Source organism: Pelobates fuscus, chromosome 8 (genome assembly GCF_036172605.1).
Source record: "Pelobates fuscus isolate aPelFus1 chromosome 8, aPelFus1.pri, whole genome shotgun sequence".
In the NCBI taxonomy this organism is placed as follows: domain Eukaryota; kingdom Metazoa; phylum Chordata; class Amphibia; order Anura; family Pelobatidae; genus Pelobates; species Pelobates fuscus.
In genome coordinates, this window is record NC_086324.1 from 141,916,416 (window position 1) to 141,940,178 (window position 23,763).

The 23,763-nt window shown below is 41.0% G+C and overlaps 1 protein-coding gene across 1 annotated transcript in view; it reads right to left on the minus strand.

Annotated features, from left to right (window-relative positions):
- ANKS4B (ankyrin repeat and sterile alpha motif domain containing 4B) overlaps nt 1–22,361 on the minus strand; it is a 29,909-nt gene extending 7,548 nt beyond the window's left edge. The window contains exon 1 of the mRNA XM_063430374.1: nt 22,178–22,361. Coding sequence (XP_063286444.1) covers nt 22,178–22,341 — 164 coding nt within the window. The 5' untranslated portion in view covers nt 22,342–22,361. The remainder of the gene's footprint in view (nt 1–22,177) is intronic.
- Nucleotides 22,362–23,763: the final 1,402 nt, after the last annotated feature.

Consider the following 23,763-nt stretch of genomic DNA (forward strand, 5'->3'; position numbering starts at 1 on the left):
CGACAGGAAATATTATATACATTTCAATAGGTCTTCGTAAAAATGGAAATTTTTCAAAAATTTGCAATTTATTGTAAATTTTGTTAAAAAAAATAAGACAGGTCAGCATATTTATGAGAGTAAATATGCAAAGAAAACACACATTGACTACAATAGCCAAGAAAAAGTTGCAGTGCTGTTCACTAAAGTGTGCAGTATTTAGTTACTTTAGTTACACACTTGTATGCAGGGCTGTGGACTGGCTAAGCTGTCTCCTGGTCGGAGCAGCAGATAGCCAGACACAGAGGGGGACTGCAGCACATGAGTAAGGTGCACAGAGCTCCTTACTGGAGTCGGTAGCCAGAGCAGGGAAGGAGTCAGGACTGGCCAAGCAGTGGTGAGGACATGAGGAGCGGAGCTAGGAGGTAGTCCACACTCCACTCCAGCCAGATGTCACACCACTGCGGATACAGCAACAGTAAGTGCAGGGGTCAAGTCCTGGGGGGGAAAGTGTGGGAACTCACCCGAGATCCGCCCCCAAAGATACACTTGTATGCATAGACACACGCTCGCGCGCACGCACACACACATACTGATGACATTCATGCGCACACACTCTGACAGGCTCACACACAAATACACTCACAGACAAATACACACGCTCACAGACACACACTCACTCACAGACAAACACATTCACAGAAAAACAAACACTCACAGACAAACACACACTCACAGACAAAGATACATACACTCACAGACAAAGACACATACACACACTCACAGACACACACACACTTCCAGACACTCACACTCACAGACAAACACACTAACAGCCACACACACATAAGCTCACACTCACAGACACACACACTCCCAGAAAAAGATACATACACTCACAGACAAAGACACATACACACACTCACACTTCCAGACACTCACAGACAAACACACACACACTTCCAGACACACACACTCACAGACAAACACACTAACAGCCACACACACATAAGCTCACACTCCCAGACACACACACTCCCAGACACACACACACACACACACTCCCAGACACACACTTACAAACAAAGATACATACACTCACAGACAAAGACACATACACACACACACAAACACACTCACAGACACACACACAAACACACTCACAGACAAACAAACACACTAACAGACACACACTCACAGACACACACACATAAACTCACACTCCCAGACACACACACACTCACTCCCAGACACACACACACAGATACACTCCCAGACTCACACTCACAAACATAAATGTTTACAAAATGCCGTTCCCACGCGTTCCTGCAGGACTCGAGCCCTGAGTAAGTGGCATGATTGGCTGCATTGCACACAGTGTGCTGCACAAAAGAAGCCAAATTCCATCACACACAGACACACACTACATCCCCAGCACACACACAGACACACTCTGCATCCCCAGCGCACACAGACACACTCACACACTACATCCCCAGCACACAGACACACTCTGCATCCACAGCGCACACAGACACACACACTACATCCCCAGCACACAGACACACACTACATCCCCAGCACACACACAGACACACTCTGCATCCCCAGCGCACACAGACACACTCACACACTACATCCCCAGCACACAGACACACTCTGCATCCACAGCGCACACAGACACACACACTACATCCCCAGCACACAGACACACACTACATCCCCAGCACACACACAGACACACTCTGCATCTCCAGCGCACACAGACACACTCACACACTACATCCCCAGCACACAGACACACTCTGCATCCACAGCGCGCACAGAGACACACACTGCAACCCCAGTACACACACAGACATACAAGGTATGGTGTTGCCTGAATGGAATGTGTGTGAGGCTGTAATGTGACTTGAACCTTAGCACACATTATATTTTTATTATTATTGTCATTTATAATGAGTGAATTTGAATATACAATTTAATTATTGAGCAGGTTTGTGACAGAGTGCTGGTAGGGGAGCATGTGGTCTGCACATCTGGAGGATGCAGACCACAGTAAACTCTCCTATCTGGTGCACATTGATTGATCTAGAGAGTTGCCATGGCAACCCAGCAGCCGCGCTGTGACTTACTCACTTAACTCCCACTACAGGTACAGACTGCACAATCTGTACTGCCAGTGCTGCCCCTCTCCTGCCTGCCACTCCAATGACTTGACTTTGGTCACTCTGCAAAATCCAACCCAGCTTAGAGTGCATGTGCTCCTGCACTACATATCCAACTTGAAAGCTTCACAATACTAAAAGGGTCACTCCAGACCCCTAAAGCACTTTAGCTTACTGAAGTGTTTTATGTGTGAAAAGTGTGTCCTATTTTTTTGTTTTACAAATAAATGTAGATTTCAATAGAAATTTACACTTTTATAAGTTAACCTGGTTACACCCCTTTCGCTGTCAATCAGACGAGTCCTGTTACTTCCTGGTTATTTAGCTCAGTGGAGCTAAACTCTACAGGCAGCGATTGCCCAGAGTGCCTGCCCAGGGCCAGATTAAGAGCTCAGTGGGCCTGGTGCTGACAATTATGATGGGCCTAATTACAGAATCTTATCGACCAAAAACACTAAAACAGTCATACCTCCCAAGCATCATGGGGACATGCCACAGTGCTAGAGAGACCAAAGTCTGCATCACCTTAACTAATTTTATTGTCAGCCAGTCCACACAAGTTTTGTTCCCATACAACCCTCTTATGCCTCTTAACAACAAACTCTGGGAACAAAACTCTTAAGCTTCCACACTATAGTCACCAGAACAACTACAGCTTATTGAATTTGTTCTGGTGAGTAGAATCATTCACTTCAGGCTTTTTTCAGTAAACACTGTCTTTTCAGAGAAAATAACTCCACTGGCCACTCCTTAGATGGCTGCTAGAGGTGCTTCCTGGGGCAGTACTGCTTAGTGTGCAGCACTGCCATTCAGTGTCTCCACCCTCTGCATGCAGACACTGAACTTATCTCATAGAGATACATTGATTTAATTCATCTCTATGAGGAGATGCTGATTGGCTAAGGCTATGTTTGACTTGTGCTGGCTCTGCCCCTGATCTGCCTCTTTGTTTTAGCCAATCGTATGGGGAAGCATTGTAATTGTCTCAGACCACCATTTCTGATGATGTCAGCAGACAGAGTCAGTTCAGAGGCAGACAGGGGCAGAGCCAACAGCTGCAGACTTGAATACAAGTAAGATTTTACTATATTTAGGGAGGCGGGGGGGGGGGGGGGGGGGTCAGGGGGGCTAGATGGTGGTTTTAACATAACATGATCAGAAATACATAATTGTGTTCCTGACCCTATAGTGTTCCTTTAAGCAAGAGTATGTGTAGAGTAGTTAGGGTTGCAACCTTTCTTGAAAAAAAAATCCGGCCTTAATAATTTGTATAATTTATTATGTATGTGTGATATTACATGATGTAAATCACAAGGAGTGACATAAGAGAAAATTCTGTAAAATCACCAACAAACTACTCACAGTTTGATTCTGTTGTATAGATGGCTTGTTTCCAGTATCTCACTGTCTCCCAGTGTCTCAGTGTCAGTGTCCCCATGTTGCCCAGTCCCCTAGACTCCCAGTGTCTCAGTGTCCCCATTTCTTTCAGTGTCCCGGGGACACTGAGCCACTTGGGGACACTGGAAGACATGGGGGCACTTGTGGATACAGACATGGAGACACTGGGAGACAAGGAGACATTGGGAGACATGGGGACACAGACATTTGGGAACACTGGGTGAAATAGGGACACAGACACTAGGGACACAGAGACATGGGGACACAGACACTGGGAGACATGGGGACACTGAGAGATTTGGGGACACTGAGACACTAGGGACACTGGCTGGGAGACATGGGGACACTGAGACACTGGCTGGGAGACAATGGGAGACATGGGGACACTGAGACACTAGGGACACTAGCTGGGAGATATGGAGACACAGACTCTTGGGGACACAGAGACACGGGGCACTGAGACACTAGGGACACTGGGAGACATGGGGACACAGACACTAGGAACACTGGCTGAGAGACATGGGGGCACTGGGAGACATGGGGACACAGACATTTGGGGACACAGGGAGACATGGGGACAATAAGACACTAGGGACACTGAGATACATGGTGACACAGACACTGGGAGACTAGGGGACACTGGGAGACTAGGGACAATGGCTGGGAGACATGGGGATACTGAGACACTCCCAATGTCCCTATTTCTCACAACGTCCGCATGTGTCTCAGTGTCCCCATGTTTCCTAGTGTCTGCAAGTGTCTCAGTGTCCCCATGCGTCCCCTAGTGTCTCAGTGTCCCCATGTCTCCCTGCTGCCTTTCCCCCCATCCCACACTTCCCTGAGCTGTAGTCTGTCTCTGCAGGCTGGGAGATGCTGTCTGGACTCTCTGTGCTGTGTAGCTGCTCCCCCATGGATCAGTGAGTAGAGAGAGGCAGGGATATGCTGTAACTTTCTATCCCTGCCTCTCTCCATACATACAGCGACCCCTACTAATCTGTGCTGGTATTGTAGAGTAATCTATGTTTATACTGAGAAAAATATCTGCATTTGTATTGCCGGTATTACTACTATACCGGCACGGCCTAGCAGCCTCAAATTCCACCTGTGCCGGTAAAATACCAGTCAGGTGGCAAACCTACAAGTAGTGTGTAAAAAAAAAAAAAAAAAAAAAGCTGCAGCTCCATCAGCCCCTATGTTAATCCGGCCCTGCACCTGCCTTGCAAATACTTCTCATTGAGCTGAAGTGGGAAGTCTGTGATTGGACAGCCACAGAAAATCTGAACTGGGGAGGTAGGTGAGGGTTGCAAAGATTTCATTCAAGAGATCTCAAGCTGGTTTTAGATTTACCGCTAATGAAAAAATGTATAATAATATGCATGGATGTTTTCATTGGGGGTATATCTACTAAACTGTAATTGTTACTCTTTTTTTATTTGGGCATAGTGGTTCCCTTTAAGTCCAGCTATAAGCCAGGAAAGAAAATTAGCCAGGAAAATGTAAATGTTTATTTACATTGTTGCTGACCATAAACGGAATGTAAATTGAGCATCAATATTGGAAGGGATGTGAGTCATAAATCAATCTGCAGCCAATAAGAATGCTAAGCATGATTCGTAGAGCAGCTCTCCAGGCTTCTGAGCCTCCAGAAATCTATTATAAGAAACATGAAGCATGCAATATTGTATTTATATGAATAAATAGATATTTACTTTAGACATCACAAAAAAAATATAAAAAAGGTTGCAAGCATAAACAACAATAACCACTGAGCTCCAGAAAGCATTAGTCGGAATTATCAATAATTGTAGAAAAAAAGAGCACACACCGAGAAAATCAATGCAAAAATACTGTAATTACTGGGGAAGAAATTTAAGAGGACATTATTCTTTTTACAATGATTCGAGGTGCTGAGCTGGGTAAATGTGCACTTATTTATGATGATAATCAACCCATTTTTTTGATTCGATTCTCCCAGCATGTCGCAAAGTATGGAATCTGGTAAAGCAAGGCTTTAGATGCATGGAGGTGTGAAGGTTGTTCACTAAATGGTAAATTGTCAAGAATGGGAAAGATAATGTTACATAGCTGATTTTGAAAAATTCTCTGACTTCTTCTAACTAAGCTATTATGGCCCGATATTCCTGACAATTTCTTGTTTAGCTGTCAAGCCTATGGGTTTGCTGACAGTGTGGCTGCCCTGGGTGCAAATTTGGGGGAGGGGAGCGCAGAGAGGAGCAGTCCAATGGCCTGTCACAGTGGGCCATTGAGGTGGTCTGCTGGCCAGCTCAGGGTGCTCCCAAATTTGGTGCTTAATTATTAAGGCAAAGTAGACACCTGCTTACCTGGACTGCAGGTGCCTCCTCTGCCAATATTAAACGCTGGGGGAGCGCTGATGTTCTTCCAGTTCATCACTGTTCCAATGTGCACTTCTGAGATGCTGGGAGCTAGCATATGACATCACTCTGGCCCCGACATCACTAAACAGCAGTGAGGAACTAGAATATTACAGGAGCGACTGGACCCCTAGGGGATGATCCCCACAGACCCCAGTAGGGAGACCCACACCAGCTCTCCCAAAGGTAGGGAGGTTGCGTGGGCCTGAAAAAAATAAAACCACAATAAATAAAATAAATTTGTGAGTGTGTGTGCAAGAATGTGTAAATATGGGAGTGTGCCTGTATGTGTGTGTCTGTCATTAAGTGTTTGAAATAAGTGAGAGTGTGTGTTTGTCATTAAGAGTGTGAGTCTGTCAGTGAATGTGTGTGTGTGTGTGTCTGTCAGTGTATGTCTGCCAGTGAGTGGGTTTAAAAACAGTGAAATGATGTGTCTGTTATTGAGTGTGTGTGTGTGCCTGTCAGTGAGTTGTTGTTTTTTCAGTGTGTGTCGGTGAGTGTTTCAAATCAGTGAGATTGTGTGTCTGTCATTGAGAGTGTGTGTATAAGTGTGTCTGTTAGTGTCACGTCTAAACATTTGTTATGAAGGAACACAACTGCAGATTTCGTATAGTTTGAATATTTATTAAAGAAAGTAAAAGGTGAAGACTTTAATTCCAATTTACAGGTACTGTAGCTTTAAGTAATAAACGATAACTGAAGTCCACAATTACAGGCACTGTAGCTTTAAGTAGTAAATGATAACTGAAGTCCACAATTACAGGCACTGTAGCTTTAAGTAGTAAATGATAACTGAAGTCCACAATTACAGGCACTGTAGCTTTAAGGAGTAAACAATAGTAAATTGCAGACACTGAATCAATAAAGAGTCTCTTAGTAGAGTTAACGGTTTAGGCGATAAGTAATTACAATAGCTGTTCCATACTTTAACTGAAGCAAGACAGATGCAGATAACTGATATGAAGTATGAGTTGAAGTTAGCTGTAACGGGATTGTTTTTACCGAAGGACTTTTGGAGACAGGTAATAACAGCTTTTAGATGCAACTCTTATCACATTGGTTTTACTTAGCTTCCGGCACATAGAACACTGGTTCCCGAGATCTCCTCAGAGGCGTATGAAGAGTGTTTAATCTTTAGTCGTGGATGAGGAGAGGTGAAGGGAACTTTGCAGAGTCTTTCAGTCCGGTCTGGTAGCAGAGGCTTTCACAACGAAGTTGTAGCCGGGTTGTGAGTAAGGAACGTAGTTCAATAATCCAGCCTTGATCAGCTGGTGCAGTCAGATTAAATAGGTAGACCGTGTCATACAGGGGTGTGGCTAGGCTCCGTGGAACCAGGAAGTAAGAGGATACCATAGTTAATGCATGACAGTACCCCCTCTTTAATGAGCAACCTCTGGGTGCTATTGACTTGGTTTAGAAGGGTAACGCTTGTGAAATTTGGAAATCAATTTATCAGCATGAACGACAGAGGAGTTTTCCCATGTATCTTCATCAATTCCATATCCTTTCCATCTGATGAGGTATTGTAAGGAGCCACGATGGATCCTTGAATCCAGTATACTTTGAATTTCGTATTCTTCTTCACCCTGGACCAATATGGGATCAGGAGAAGTAGTGACATTTCTTTGGAAAGGGTCAGGATGATGAGGCTTCAACAAGGACAATTGATTGGATCGTTGGCATACAGAACAAGATTTGACATAAGATTCGATAGTTTGGTCTTGACGAGGCCACCAACAGTATCTTTTAGACAATTCAAGGGTCCTTTTCATACCTGGATGACCTGCCAGAGGAGAATCATGAATAAATTCAAGTACTTTAATTCTGAGAGAGGGAGGTACATAAATCCGGTCTTTAAAATAGTAGAGACCGTTTTTCTTGGATAATTTCATTGATTTAGGAAGTTCAAGAGCATCTTCACTGAGACCTTTAATGTCGTCAATAAGAGAAGATAAAATTCCAATGACTTTAGGCGAAGGAGGTTCTTGAGGAGTTTTGTGTTGAGAAAGGACAGCTCCAATTGCAAATTCCGAAGCATCCGTTTCAAGGACATAAGGATATGAAGGATTTGGAAGTTGAAGGATAGGAGCTGTTGTAAACTTTCTCTTTAATTCACCAATGACTGTAGGAGGAGGAGACTCCAGTTCGGTGTCAGAACAACATGAGGTTTTAGCTGGTTCTTTCGTAGACTGAAGAATTGGAATTTGCTGTAAACATGTTTCTTTACAATAATGTGAGTTAAAGGTGAGAGAGAAAGGAAACCATGAGATTTGAGGGTTGTGGTTCCTTAACCAGTTGATCCCTAATATAATAGGAAAAAATGGTGATGAGATAACATCAAATATAAGACTTTCCGTATGAGTATGATTGATGGTTACTTTTAGAGGGACGGATTCATGAAGTATTGGTCCCGATGAGATGAGGGACCCGTCAATCACTTTAACAGGTACAGAAGTTCTTTTACGAACACAAGGAATTTTATTCTTTGTTACAAAGGCTGAGTCAATGAATACTCCATTTGCACCGGAATCGATAACAGCCTTGGTTATGATTCTTTTATTGTCCCACTGTAATACAAGAACGATAGGGGACATTTGAGTATTTGCTGTAGAGGGAAGTACACTTAGGATGGAAGAGGCATGAGACTGCCTTCTGCCTTTTATCCATTTTAATGAAGGACAATCAGAGACTAAATGAACTTGAGAGGCACAATACATGCAGAGGTTTAACATACGTCTTCGATTTTTCTCTTCAGGAGTGAGGGGACTTCTTATTATCCCTATTTCCATAGGTTCACTTGGTAAAGAAGTTTTTTCTGGAGCTTTTGAGGGAGTAAAAGGTTTGCGGTCTTTTGAATGTGAAAGGGCTTTTTCGGCCTTTCTTTCTCTTAATCTTCTGTCAATGCTGATTGATAGGCGAATTAGAGCGTTCAAATTAGTAGGGAGTTCTGTTCTAGATAATTCATCTTTTACAGCTTCTGATAAACCAATTCGAAACTGGTTGCGCAATGTGATGTCATTCCATTGCGTTTCTATAGCCCATCTTTTGAATTCAGCAATGTAATCTTCAACGGGTCTATTTCTTTGCTGTAGTGTTCTGATTGTTAAATCAGCTGTAGCTTGTTTGTTAGGATCTTCATAGAGAAGTGACATGGCTTCAAAAAATTAATCTAGTGAATCTAAAATGGGGTCATCGTTTTCCAGAAAGGAATGAGCCCATGACATAGGTTCACCTCTTAGAAAGGAAATAACCGAACAAACTTTAGTTCTTTCTGTAGGATAGGATCTAGGTTTCAAAGCAATTAAAAGTTTGCAAGAGTTGAGGAACTCCCTGTATCTGGAACGATCTCCATAGAACTTTTCAGGGTTACACACAGCAGGATCACTAGCCGAGTGCAGAGTAGTATGAGGAGTATGAGTTTGTAAATCTCTGATATAAGTGAGAAGTCTTTCATTAGTAACTTGCAGGTCTTGCACACTTTGGGCTAGTGCATTAACTCTTTGATTCAGCGTAGTTATAGTAGAATCGAAATCTGCTGGATCCATTACAATGGCTGGATTATTTTGTCACGTCTAAACATTTGTTATGAAGGAACACAACTGCAGATTTCGTATAGTTTGAATATTTATTAAAGAAAGTAAAAGGTGAAGACTTTAATTCCAATTTACAGGTACTGTAGCTTTAAGTAATAAACGATAACTGAAGTCCACAATTACAGGCACTGTAGCTTTAAGTAGTAAATGATAACTGAAGTCCACAATTACAGGCACTGTAGCTTTAAGTAGTAAATGATAACTGAAGTCCACAATTACAGGCACTGTAGCTTTAAGTAGTAAATGATAACTGAAGTCCACAATTACAGGCACTGTAGCTTTAAGTAGTAAATGATAACTGAAGTCCACAATTACAGGCACTGTAGCTTTAAGTAGTAAATGATAACTGAAGTCCACAATTACAGGCACTGTAGCTTTAAGGAGTAAACGATAGTAAATTGCAGACACTGAATCAATAAAGAGTCTCTTAGTAGAGTTAACGGTTTAGGCGATAAGTAATTACAATAGCTGTTCCATACTTTAACTGAAGCAAGACAGATGCAGATAACTGATATGAAGTATGAGTTGAAGTTAGCTGTAACGGGATTGCTTTTACCGAAGGACTTTTGGAGACAGGTAATAACAGCTTTTAGATGCAACTCTTATCACATTGGTTTTACTTAGCTTCCGGCACATAGAACACTGGTTCCCGAGATCTCCTCAGAGGCGTATGAAGAGTGTTTAATCTTTAGTCGTGGATGAGGAGAGGTGAAGGGAACTTTGCAGAGTCTTTCAGTCCGGTCTGGTAGCAGAGGCTTTCACAACGAAGTTGTAGCCGGGTTGTGAGTAAGGAACGTAGTTCAATAATCCAGCCTTGATCAGCTGGTGCAGTCAGATTAAATAGGCAGACCGTGTCATAAAGGGGTGTGGCTAGGCTCCGTGGAACCAGGAAGTAAGAGGATACCATAGGTAAGGCATGACAGTTAGTGAGCGAGTCTATAAATAAGTGTGTGTCTGTCAGTGAGTATGTGTGTATCTGTCAGTGAGTGTGTTTAAAATCAGAGAGATTCTGTGTCTGTCATTGAGAGTGTATCTGTAAGTAACTGTGTGTCTGTCAGTGTTTATGATTCAGTGTGTATATGTGTTTGTGTATGAGTCAATGTGTGTATTTGTGTGTGTGTTTCAGTGTGTATGTGCAGGGTAGTGTGTGCACCCAGCAATTAAACACCAACTGTACATACAAACACATTCAAACACAAACAGTATACACAAGTACACCACTGGTTTCAAATAGCAACAGTACATACAAATATAAATCTGCATTCAAATGCCAACACTACATACAAATACATACATTCATATTTTTGTCTATTGCATTAAATATTGTAATGCACTTTATCAACAAATGCTATAGCCTTGTATGTGTGGAATTAGCCTTACATTCAGAGGGACAGGTTATGCCACTGAGTACATAAAGAAGGGTGGGAATGAAGAACGGGAAAAGGTGTCAAACAGTGAAGGAGATGGTTTGGAATGAGGGAATGAATATAGGTCAGGCGAGCAGAGAATGATTAAGGCAGGCTACAAGATTTGTCCACCTCCCTTCATACTTCAAATAAGGATAGTGAATAGGGCCAAGCAAATTCAGGGTTCCTGTATAATTCTTGAGCCCTAGTTGGCTGCCTCAAGTCACCTTATGGTTAATCCTTCTCTGGAGGGGACTCAGACCTAAAGGTGGGGGCTAACATGATTTTGGAGATAGATGGCATAAACTTGCAGAAAACGAGAAACGAGAACCTTGCATGAACACTTGAATTATATGAGGGGAATATGGCATCAAAAAAAGGAAGAAAAACAAGGAAGAAGGGTTATAAAATGGCTGCAGGTGGCATGGAGGGAACACATTTATGACATACAGATCCACAGTATGCTCATCCGTCACTTCCATGGGCATGCTGGTACTTGGTATTGCTGGAACCCAGCACCCTTCCTATATGGCTATTCTTTTATCATACTACGGTTTGCTTACCCCTTTCCTCATTATCTGAATAGATTGAACCATATACAAGAAGACAGCTTAGCAAGCAGTATATTGGATTCATATGAAAAAATAATAATAATATCTGTTGTAGATAATCAAAGAAGCTTTAAAAAGGCACACACATATCCACATGCATCTACAGTGATACCAGTGACCTCCAGAAAGCATTAGGAGGAATGATGAATAACGGTATAATAAAATAAAGAAATTTCACACGTGGAGAAAGCACAATGTGGAAATAATGTAATTAAGAGGGAAGACATTTATGACGTATACTCTCTACATTCAATTATTCAATATGCAAAGCAGTTGAAATAAATAAATGAGCACTAAATGCTCTACAGATCACAACAGAACTATTAATCGTGTTAAAACACATTGCAAAATCCTGGATAATTCTGAGGACGTGTTCATGGAGCTGTAGCTTTATGTAAATCAGTGCTCTGCAAGGGTCCTACTGAATGACAATATCCGAATGTCTATGGCATGGTACCATTAAAGCAACATTCTGAGCACCATAACCATTACAGATAGCTGTAGTGATTATGGTGCCAGGAGTGCCCTGGCACACCATTATTGTACGCATGGGCGTCCGCAGGAATTGTTCAGGAGGGGCATAATTGTACCGTAATCCATGCTCGGCCCCTTTTTTTGCATGGCTGGACTAGGGATACAAAGCAGCCGTGGAAAACAAAATCATTGATATAAAAACACAAGCAGGCTCACTAACAGACTTACTCGTACACACACACAAACTTAGTACAAATTCTGACACTCACACAAGATTACTACAGACAAACTCATTGGTATACGAACACAAACTTACTACAGAAAAGCTTACTGACACACACACACGCTCACTACATACATGCTCACTGACACACACATGCTCCCTACAGACAAGCTCACTGACACACACACACAAGCTCACTGACAAACACACATATGCTCACTACAGAAAAACTCACTGACACACATGATCACTATAGACAAGCTCACTGACACAAATACACATGCTTACTACAGACAAGTTCACTGACACACATTCTCACTACAGACAAAGTTCACTACAGAAAAGCTCACTGATACACACATGGTCACTACAATCTCACTGACACACACACATGCACTTCAGACCAACTTACAAACATATACACAAGCTCAAAACAGACAAGCTCACTGACACACACACAAACACACACACACACGCTCACTGACACACATACACATGCTCACTATAGATAAGTTCACTGACACACACACACACAGGTTTACTACAGACAAGCTCATTGTGGGGGCATTCGGAAGGGAGCCTCACAGTGCCTCACAGTGCAACTCCCTCCTTCTTTCCCTCGGACTGAGCTCTCGCAGTCCGAGGAAAAATTGCCTGTGGGGAGAGTTGAAAACCCGGGGTGGGGGGCAGTGCCCCCCCTTTACCTCCTCTTGCGGACGCCCTTGATTGTAAGTAGTCAAACTGTTTAAGAATGTTGTTTTCTTCTTACTTGGGGTCTGGCGGGCACCTTGTCCCACCGCTTTTCAGTATTATCCTACCAAAAATAAGTCAGTCAATGATACTTGAAGGGACAATCTACTGCCCAAATACAAAATAGATAAAAATCACTGTTTAGGAGATATATCCCAAATAAAAATGTGCATACATTTAATTATTTTTAAAATTGAGTTTATCTCCACTCAGCTAACCAAACCAGGAAGTGGTTTTCTGCTTGAAAGCCAAGGGGGTGTAGCCAGGTTAATTTATAAAAGTGTCAATTTCAATTGAAAATGATACGAAGAGGACACACTCTTCACACACAAAGCTTTTCAGCAAGATAAAGTGCTTTCAGGGTCCGGGATTTTTCGATTGAAAATGATATGAAGAGGACACACTCTTCACACAAAAAGCTTTTCAGCAAGATAAAGTGCCTTATGGGTCTGGCGTGTCCCTTTAAGCTAATTTAAGCTAAGTTTGCCACTTAGGTTGACTTGGTTCCGTCAGTCTGTATACCCATCTTGATGCATGGTTGGCTTTCTCCTGCACTTTGACTGTGAATAGCCTCATCACAGAAGTTCCAGCACATGACAGCCAAGTAATGGAACTTTCGTGTTTGGGAGAAGGCTGGTCCCAGACCTGAACTGCTGAACACATGTAATCACTGCTCCACATCGAGACAGCCTTACAAGTGTGAGTCAGTGAAATAGGTGGAAAGTCACACGTGGGAATATGCATCATCCCATTCGGGACTTCAACATGTGTCAGACAACTGAAAACAATGCCCATGGCTTGCACTGAATTACTGGATTTTTTTTTGTGAAAAGTTTATAAAAGGCATCAAAGGAGCATATGTAAAAGAGCACAATAGTATTAGGAATACAAATGTGTATTCTTAACCCAATAGTTCCCTGTTTGTCATTTAAATGACCTACAGGGGGAAAAAAAGTTGTTTTACTTACCTTTTCTCCATCATGACGCCGGTCTCTACGGCTCAGCCAATCAAATGCTTTCCCATAGAAAAACATTTGGAGACTAGTGCGTATATGCCGCAAAACGTTGCGGTGCGCCAATCGATTGGTCTCTTAGAGTGACAGCTCCTTGATACATTTAAACCCTGCGATGAAAACATTGCCAATCTGCATAACGGCAATGTTCTCAGGTACAGGATTAAAACTGAGAGACATGGCATCTAGACCACTTCATCTCAATGAAATGGTCTGGGTGCCTATAGTGTCCCTTTAAGAAGTAAAATGTGTCATTTTTCTTTATAGGAATAAAAACTAAATGCCTGTGCTGTATACTGTAATAAAAACCACATTGTAACAAAGCAGCGCTGTGCGAGGGAGCATTATAGAGAGTGTTACTGCAGTAACATGTGATTACGTTCACTTCACTAAATCTTTGCTACAAAGGTGTCAACGATCCATTAAAGGGTTAGATCTCAAATAGTAAGACAAAGCAAGCTATAATTCAGAAGCAGGTTAGGAACATGTCACTAAATCTATATAAATATGCGATTTTCCACAATAAAAACACAGCAGGAACAATTCATCATTTAGTCACAAAGGTACAGAATTTCTGAAATGAAAATTATTGTACATATTATAGTAATCCCAGTGAATTTATTTAGCATTTTCTTGGCAGTGTTTTAAAAGCTTTGTGGGGATAATAATCAACATCTTTTTCATGGTGCTGCCTTGAAGCCTTAAAGGGACAGTCCAGGCACCATAACAACTTCATTTAAATAAAGTTGTGATGGTGCAAGGAGGACTCTGGGCTCAAAGGTTAAAAACGTTCTTGAATGGTTTAACCCCAAAGTTGCCTCCACCGAGGGTTTCAGCTTCCCTCCAGGCGCCATTGACATACAGCAGACTTCCACAATCCAGTCCCTATATTACAACTCTGCTAATGAAGTAGAGAACGTCCACGTTACACCATCGATAATTGTAGGCTGCTAGCAAGCCCCAGCACTCTCAGATGTCCCAAGCTGGATGAGATAAAATGGAGGTTCACTAACGCATTAGCTGGATCACAGCAGAAGGATCAGGATGAAAGCCCTGTTTAATGTCATACTACTGAAAAATTATTTTATATAAACAATGTTTTGGTTAGAGTGCCCCTTTAACCATTGCCTTCCGGGTTGTAATATATTGAATCTAGTCCTGAAAATATGTTTGTTTTTAACTAAACATCAGCATTAAAATTGGTTTTCCGATCTAGCAATAAAATCAAAACTAATACAGGTAAGCCTTTACGTTAGGGAGCAACTTGCCTGAGTCAAAGCTGGACCTGACCTTTAATTTTGCATAGGTAATTAAATAGCAATTATGTAGCAATGCTTTGCTTCATACATAAGCAAACCATTGATACATAAGCACAATGTCCTAAACATTTATTTTACACTCAACCACGGGTGAACCCAACTAATACACTATAGGCCTTAATGCCAAGAGGATTTGTCCCCTCTCCCCCAGCCTCTACAAAATTATTTAGGGATCTATAACCCCCATCCATTGCCCTGTGAATCAAGCTTGTACACTCCAAGCACCACAACCATTACAGTGCACTGTAATTGTCATGGTGTCAGGATGGCCCTGGCACCCCACCATTGTAAGGAGTCAAACCGTTTTTGAATGGTTTGACTTTTTACCTGGGATCTGCCAGGCACCACTCCCCAACTCCATTACCTACAGCCTTCATTTTTAAAACAGAACTTCTGCAGAGAGGCACTGAGGCTAGTGGTGTTGTGCAGAGAGGCACTGAGGCTAGTGGTGTTGTGCAGAGAGGCACTGAGGCTAGTGGTGTTGTGCAGAGAGGCACTGAGGCTAGTGGTGTTGTGCAGAGAGGCACTGAGGCTAGTGGTGTTGTGCAGAGAGGCACTGAGGCTAGTGGTGTTGTGCAGAGAGGCACTGAGGCTAGTGGTGTTGTGCAGAGAGGCACTGAGGCTAGTGGTGTTGTGCAGAGAGGCACTGAGGCTAGTGGTGTTGTGCAGAGAGGCACTGAGGCTAGTGGTGTTGTGCAGAGAGGCTTGAAGACTATGGTGAGGCCTAATAGAAAGCAGTTGTTGTTGGGGGATTCCATCATAAGAGGTGTGGAGATGGACAATGGTGGTCTTGTGAGGTGTCTTCCCGGAGCTACTGCTCACAGAGACAGGAGACGTATCTGTAATATTGTTAAGCAAGCAAAGCAGGAAGGGGAATTGGATGTACTTGTCCATTTAGGGACAAATGACTTGGCTTGCAATGAGGTTTCAGAGGTTAAGGAAGTTTTTAGTGTTTTTGCCAATGATATACGGCAGGTTGCTTCCACACTGTCATTCTCTGAAGTTCTGCCTGTGCATAACACTCAGAACGACAGGCGGATGCGTATTAGGGACTTTAACTTGTGGCTTGGTGAATGGTGTCGGGAGCAAGGATTTGGCTTTATTGCTCATGGTAGCTCTGTTTGGAATGGAAATAAACTGTACAAAAAAGATGGTTTGCATCTTTCTCAAAAGGGAACAAATGTTCTCAGTGAGCAGTTCAGAGGTTTTGCTAGGATGTTTTTAAACTAGGAGGGGGGGGCAAAAGGGTGATAAAACATCAATCCAATTGTCCCCCAAAACAAGGACAGAAGGTGCCTGTAGCAAGTGTGTTAAAAAATGATAAGCTTAGAGTCATGTCTACAAATGCTCGCAGTTTAGGGAATAAGATACATGAACTTGTGGCAATAATGGCAACTGATAGTGTAGATTTAGTCGCTGTTACCGAGACATGGTATAATGAGAAAAATGACTGGGACATAGCAATACCAGGGTACTCTTTATATAGAAAAGACAGGGAAGGCAAGAAAGGGGGAGGGGTGGCCCTGTATGTAAAGGATAGCATAAAATCTAGCCTAATAAAGGTTAGTGAGGCGAACATAGAGTCCGTTTGGGTTACGTTAGAATTTGGTAATCACACAGTAACTCGTGTAGGTGTGATTTATAGGCCCCCAGGACAAATTGAAGAGTTAGATAATCTACTAGTTGAAGAAATAGCTAAAATGACAATGAAGGGGGAAGTTATCATCATGGGTGACTTTAATCTTCCTGATGTGAATTGGAAAACAAAAATAGCTACTTGTGCCAGGAGCACACATATTCTAAACTCCCTACTGGGATTGTCTCTAAAACAAGTCGTTGAGGAGCCAACTCGTAAAGAGGCCATACTAGATTTAGTGTTAACAAATGGAGATTTGGTATCAGATATTACTGTAGGTGAAAGTTTAGGATCCAGTGATCATCAGTCAGTGTGGTTTAATATAAGAACAGTGACTGAGTCACACCACACAAAAACAAAAGTTTTAGACTTTAGAAAAACAGACTTTTCTAAAATTAGAATATGTGTAAAGGAGTCATTATCAGACTGGAGCAATTTATATGGAGTCCAAAATAAATGGGATTATTTAAAAGTTGCACTACTGAAGGCAACAGAAAATTGCATTAGGCTTGTCAGTAAAAGCAAAAAATTCAAGAAACCACTGTGGTACTCCGCAGATGTGGCCAAAATAGTAAAAAACAAAAAGTTAGCATTTAGTAATTATAAAAAAAACCAGAGTGAGGAAGACAGAATGACCTATAAGATTAGGCAGAAAGAGGCTAAGCAAGTTATAAGAGCTTCCAAATCCCACACAGAAGAGAAAATAGCACAGTCAGTAAAAAAGGGGGACAAAACTTTTTTTAGATACATAAATGAGAAAAGAAAAGTAAAACAAGGATTAGTTAGATTAAAAACAAAAGAAGGAAGGTATGTAGATGAGGATAAAGGTCTAGCTGACTGCCTCAATGAATATTTTTGTTCGGTATTTACAGATGAAAATGAAGGAAAGGGACCTCTGTTAACAAAAAGGATAAATGAGTCATTTATTACACGTGAGTTTACAGAGGAAGAGGTTCTATTTCAACTGTCAAAAGTAAAGACAAATAAGTCAATGGGACCTGATGGAATACACCCAAAGCTATTAAAAGAGCTTAGTGGTGTACTAGCAAAACCATTAACAGATTTATTTAACCAATCATTGAAAACAGGAGTAGTCCCAGAAGATTGGAAGTTAGCGAATGTTGTGCCCATTCACAAGAAAGGTAATAGGGAGGAGTCGGGCAACTATAGGCCAGTAAGCCTTACTTCAGTAGTGGGGAAAGTGATGGAAACCATGTTAAAGGATAGGATTGTTGAACATCTAAAAACACATGGATTTCAAGACCAGAGACAACATGGGTTTACTTCAGGGAGATCATGCCAAACTAATCTTATTGATTTTTTTGATTGGGTAACTAAAATTATAGATCAGGGTGGTGCAGTAGACATTGCTTACTTAGATTTCAGTAAGGCTTTTGACACTGTTGCACATAGAAGGCTTATCAATAAACTACAATCTTTGAGTTTGGATTCGAATATTGTTGAATGGGTAAGGCAGTGGCTGAGTGACAGGCAACAGAGGGTTGTAGTCAATGGAGTATATTCGAAGCTTGGGCTTGTCACCAGTGGGGTACCTCAGGGATCTGTACTTGGACCCATTCTCTTTAATATTTTTATTAGTGATATTGCAGAAGGTCTTGATGGTAAGGTGTGTCTTTTTGCGGATGATACTAAGATATGTAACAGGGTTGATGTTCCAGGAGGGATAAGCCAAATGGAAAATGATTTAGGTAAACTAGAAAAATGGTCAGAGTTGTGGCAACTGACATTTAATGTGGATAAGTGCAAGATAATGCATCTTGGACGTAAAAACCCAAGGGTAGAGTACAAAATATTTGATAGAGTCCTAACCTCAACATCTGAGGAAAGGGATTTAGGGGTGATTATTTCTGATGACTTAAAGGTAGGCAGACAATGTAATAGAGCAGCAGGAAATGCTAGCAGAATGCTTGGTTGTATAGGGAGAGGTATTAGCAGTAGAAAGAGGGAAGTGCTCATGCCATTGTACAGAACACTGGTGAGACCTCACTTGGAGTACTGTACACAGTACTGGAGACCCTATCTTCAGAAGGATATTGATACCTTAGAGAGAGTTCAAAGAAGGGCTACTAAACTGGTTCATGGATTGCAGGATAAAACTTACCAGGAAAGGTTGAAGGATCTTAACATGTATAGCTTGGAGGAAAGACGAGACAGGGGGGATATGATAGAAACATTTAAATACATAAAGGGAATCAACACAGTAAAGGAGGAGACTATATTTAAAAGAAGAAAAACTACCACAACAAGAGGACATAGTCTTAAATTAGAGGGACAAAGGTTTAAAAATAATACCAGGAAGTATTACTTTACTGAGAGGGTAGTGGATGCATGGAATAGCCTTCCAGCTGAAGTGGTAGAGGTTAACACAGTAAAGGAGTTTAAGCATGCGTGGGATAGGCATAAGGCTATCCTAACTATAAGATAAGGCCAGGGACTAATGAAAGTATTTAGAAAACTGGGCAGACTAGATGGGCCGAATGGTTCTTATCTGCCGTCACATTCTATGTTTCTATGTTTCTATGTTTCTGTTAGCGCTCCCAAGATAGCCCTACAATGCAAGGCTTAGTTCATTGTATGAGACTGTCAGCTTAGGAACTTCTTGCTTAGAAACGTCCGGCTATCTGGCATTAGTAATGGAGCCAGGGATAGGACCACAGGTAAAAAGCCATGTCACTGGAGTAGTTATAGAAGTTAAACCTTTAACCCTTCAAGGATCAATGACATCTTGCTGGCAAACATTTAGTCCAAAGAATTCTATCTTTTGGTTACTGTGGAGGTTTAGAGTTTGTGAGTACATTATTCTACAGGCCTTGATACAGATTACATTTGTTTCAGCTCTACATTGAAGTTTTCAGCATTTACCACTCTTTTATTTTCTTTCAGCCCCCTTCGCAACTCAGATAATATAGAGAGAAGGCTTTCTTTCTCTTATGCCTCTTTCCAATTAATTATTGCATTTTCACATTGTGTGTTCTTGATGTGTGTGTTTTATTTATTTTCATATGTAGCTCCTTGTGATTTGTTCTAATACTTTCTGGAGGCCACTTGTGTATACTTGCATTCCTTTTTAAAAGCTTTTTTGATATATTCAATAAATATAGCATGTTTTATTTTTCAAATAAATACAATGTTCTTTTTTATGTTTGTGTAGTTTTAGAGGTCAAGAGGCTTGGATCTTGCTGTTCTAAAGGGTTCACACTTGGCTTTCCTCTTGTGTATTGTTGAAGTGTACCGTGTGCAACAATTTATGGATGCAATCTATTTATTTCCAAATTGATAATCCCAGCATGTCACAAAGTACACATCGGATCAAACCGCTTGAACTAATCTGTGCTTTGTTTCAAGACAGTGAATTCAGATTACGCCCATGCTTCTTGACATGGCACTGAATTCTGATTACGCCAATGGCGGGCAAAGATTAGCAATCACAATACAATAGACCAGGGGTGCCCAGAAGGTAGATCCCCAGATTTTTTCAAACTACAGCTTCCATTATGCTTTGTCATTCTTAAATGGGAGTTGTAAAATGGGAGTTGTAGCTCTACAACATCTGGAGATCTACCTTTTGTGCATCCTTGCAGCAGACCAACTTTGGGTTGAGGAAAATTGGTGATTAGGGGCATGAATGAGTGGCCGAATATTCTTCAGGAGTATGTTGCTGTTTAAACATGGACCAGAACCTATAAGAAATGTTTTTGTAAATTGTTGAAAACATTTCATCATAAATTCAGACTGGAAAGGGTCCGCACAGTGCTTGATGGATGAACCTAGGTAAATGGCCAATGAGTATATAAAGAAGGGATGGGATAGGGAATGGAAAGATAAAGCCTGAGAATAAATGAAAGGAAGGATAGCTGGCAAGATACATAGGAAATCTGACATTAAAAAAAAGAAATTGACAATAGAGTTAATTGAGTGAAGGGATTGTATGAACAAGGGATGGATTTGACACAACAGGAGTGAGATATGGCTTTAGAATAGGGAGGAGCGAGGAATGAAAAAAATGGGACCAAGAATGGAGAGAATGAAGAACGTGGAGAGAAACATACTGTATGTAGAAAACACAATTCCACTCGAAGCTCAGAGTTCAAACCTGGAATTCCTTTTACTGCTTTCTTTGTTTTTTCATTTTTTTTAATTTCAATTTGTTTTTGCTAATTTTAACTGTTCTTTCCTCTTTATGTTTTTGTACTCCTCTCTAAACTTTTTCTTTTTTTTCTCTAATTTGCTTTTCCAATCCTTTTACTGTCCATTTTGTTTGCTTGGTATTTTCTTATTCCCCTCTTATTACTTGTTTTGAGTTTGATCCATTGACTATCATGTTTTTCTTCCCATTGTTACTTGTTGCTGAGGGCACCTCCATGTCTACTTCGATGTTTTGGTTTTCTTTCTGGGGTATTCATCACCAAATGCTGCATGTGCCACCAATAGGGTGGACATATCTCTAGCTCTCTAAAAGCCGCTCGTCAGATCCCTGCCCATGACCTGATTCCGGAAAATGCAAATCAAGCTTTGTGTAAACCGATACTATCTGCTGCAGTATGACTTCTATCACGTTAGAACCGTGGGTGGGGGACAAACAACTTATTCTATAAAACCCATGCTGGTTTCTGATTGTTGAAGCCTTTATCTGGTCAATAAGGTGTATGTTGCCTCTGCAAAAGCAGGAGCAGTTCTAGGAAATTAAAAATAAAATATTATATATATATATATTTGTAATACAAAAAAAAAAAATGGTGGGCCATTATAACTGCATGGATTGTTTAAGCACCACTTATCAAAATTGTGCCTAAACACAGCTTAGTGTACCTTCCTCTCACTGTAATGCAGTAAGTAAAGAGCTAACATATAGTAGTAATTTATATATAAATACAAAAATACTGCTATCATCTGCATATCTCAAACTGGACTTTGTGGGGGCCTTCATTTTTGCGTCATACACGTAAAATATAAATACACTGTGTGGTTACTACACTTACTGTGCCTCTCTCTCTTTCCCACTGTCTCTATATATATTTATATACACATTTTGCACATTTTGTATCTCCACTATCTTGCATTATAACTTGTAATTTATTAATACTGCATGAATAAAATAGAGCAAATCATTTATATCTTCAGTAAATATGAGACGGTAGATGTTAACTTATTTCTAATCCCATTACCATGTTAAACCAATATTAGAGTACCTACCCTCTGTGGCAAACCAGTTCAAGGATCTCCAGATGACCGTGATAAGCTGCTAACAGAGTGGGGGTCATTCCATCTCCATCTGAATTATTAATATCCTTTTTAGTTGCTTCTTTTAAGATGTCTTCATAACCATCAATAGCAGCTTGGTGGTACCTGGTGGACATTTTCGCTGGTCTCAACAGAACGTGAGTGAGTCTCTCCAAGGTTCAGGAGCAATAGTTTACTAAGCTAGCATCATAAAACTGACTTATTAATAATTACCAGCTCAAATGCCGCACTCAAAGAGCAGAATTGGGTGCAAAGTCCTTGTAAATGAATTTAACATATGGGTGGGAACTTTGGTAACTGCATTGGCTCTGTTAACTCATCACCTGTGTGATAAGAAAAGAGAACCAAAGTCCCAAGGCAATAAGTATTATCATTATTCTTTATTAATGTAGGATATTTTCTTCACGTTCTAATAAGGACAGTGACATAAAGACAGAAGGTAATATAACTTCAAGAGTTCACGGAAGTCTAAATGTTTTGCATAATATGTTGCATAATATGTTTTGCATAATATTTTGCAGTATATGAAGCACAGTTATCAGCACTGCATAAGCTCAGCTATCATTGGGACTCCTCCTCCATCGTCATCGGAACTCCTCCCCCTTTCGGAACCCTGTGTCTGAAACAGCCGCTCGGCGAGGTAGGTCCTGCAAGGTAAACAAAGTTACTATAACATTTAGCTTATAATTATCGTCTTCACTGTAGCACTGGGACATTTAGGGTTCAAGTAAGAGTTAAAATTACGGTTAGATTTAGCCGGCATTTCTTTATTTACAGATTACTGACACCTAGGAAAAAAATGCACAATTATGTCCAGGGTTACTTTTAGCCTTACTTCTAGGATTAGAGTTAGAATAAGAATTGAGTGAGGCTAAATTAGTTCATAACCCTAATTTTAACACTCACTTTAACCCTAAATGTCCCATGTCCCAGTGATGCAGTGAAGCCCCTAACTATAAGCTGAGTGTGACAGTAACGGAAGTTACCTTGCAGGACCACAACATCGAACAGCTTTTTCAAACACAGGGTTCCCAAGGGGATGAGTGGAGAACAGATAACAGAAAATATGTGACCTTTTGATCAAGCATGATCTCTCAATAAAGATAACTCATAAATGAAAGGGATACTATCACAAACTTCCCAAGTGTCCTCATTTAGGAGGGACAGTCTCTATCTTGGGCCCACATTCCTCTGTCCCTGTTTTCTATCCTAATGTCTATCTCTTCTAGGAGCTCCATATTGTTGTTGTGTCTGAGTGTATAATAGAGCTCCACAGCAATAATACTCCATGTATTGTGTTTTAAACTCCAATAAATGTGTTTAGAAATCAGTCAGTGTAAATAAGATACATTGTTCGTGTTCTAAATTACATTTTAGTTCCATAAATTGTAATTAGTAAGTCACCTAAAATCTCTGATAATAACCCCTCCCATGACCTCACCACCCCACTCACACACCAAAAATTTAAGTGTCCCTCTTTGTCCATTTGAAATGTTAGGAAGTATGCAATCATTTAAAAGGAAACAATAGTATACAAT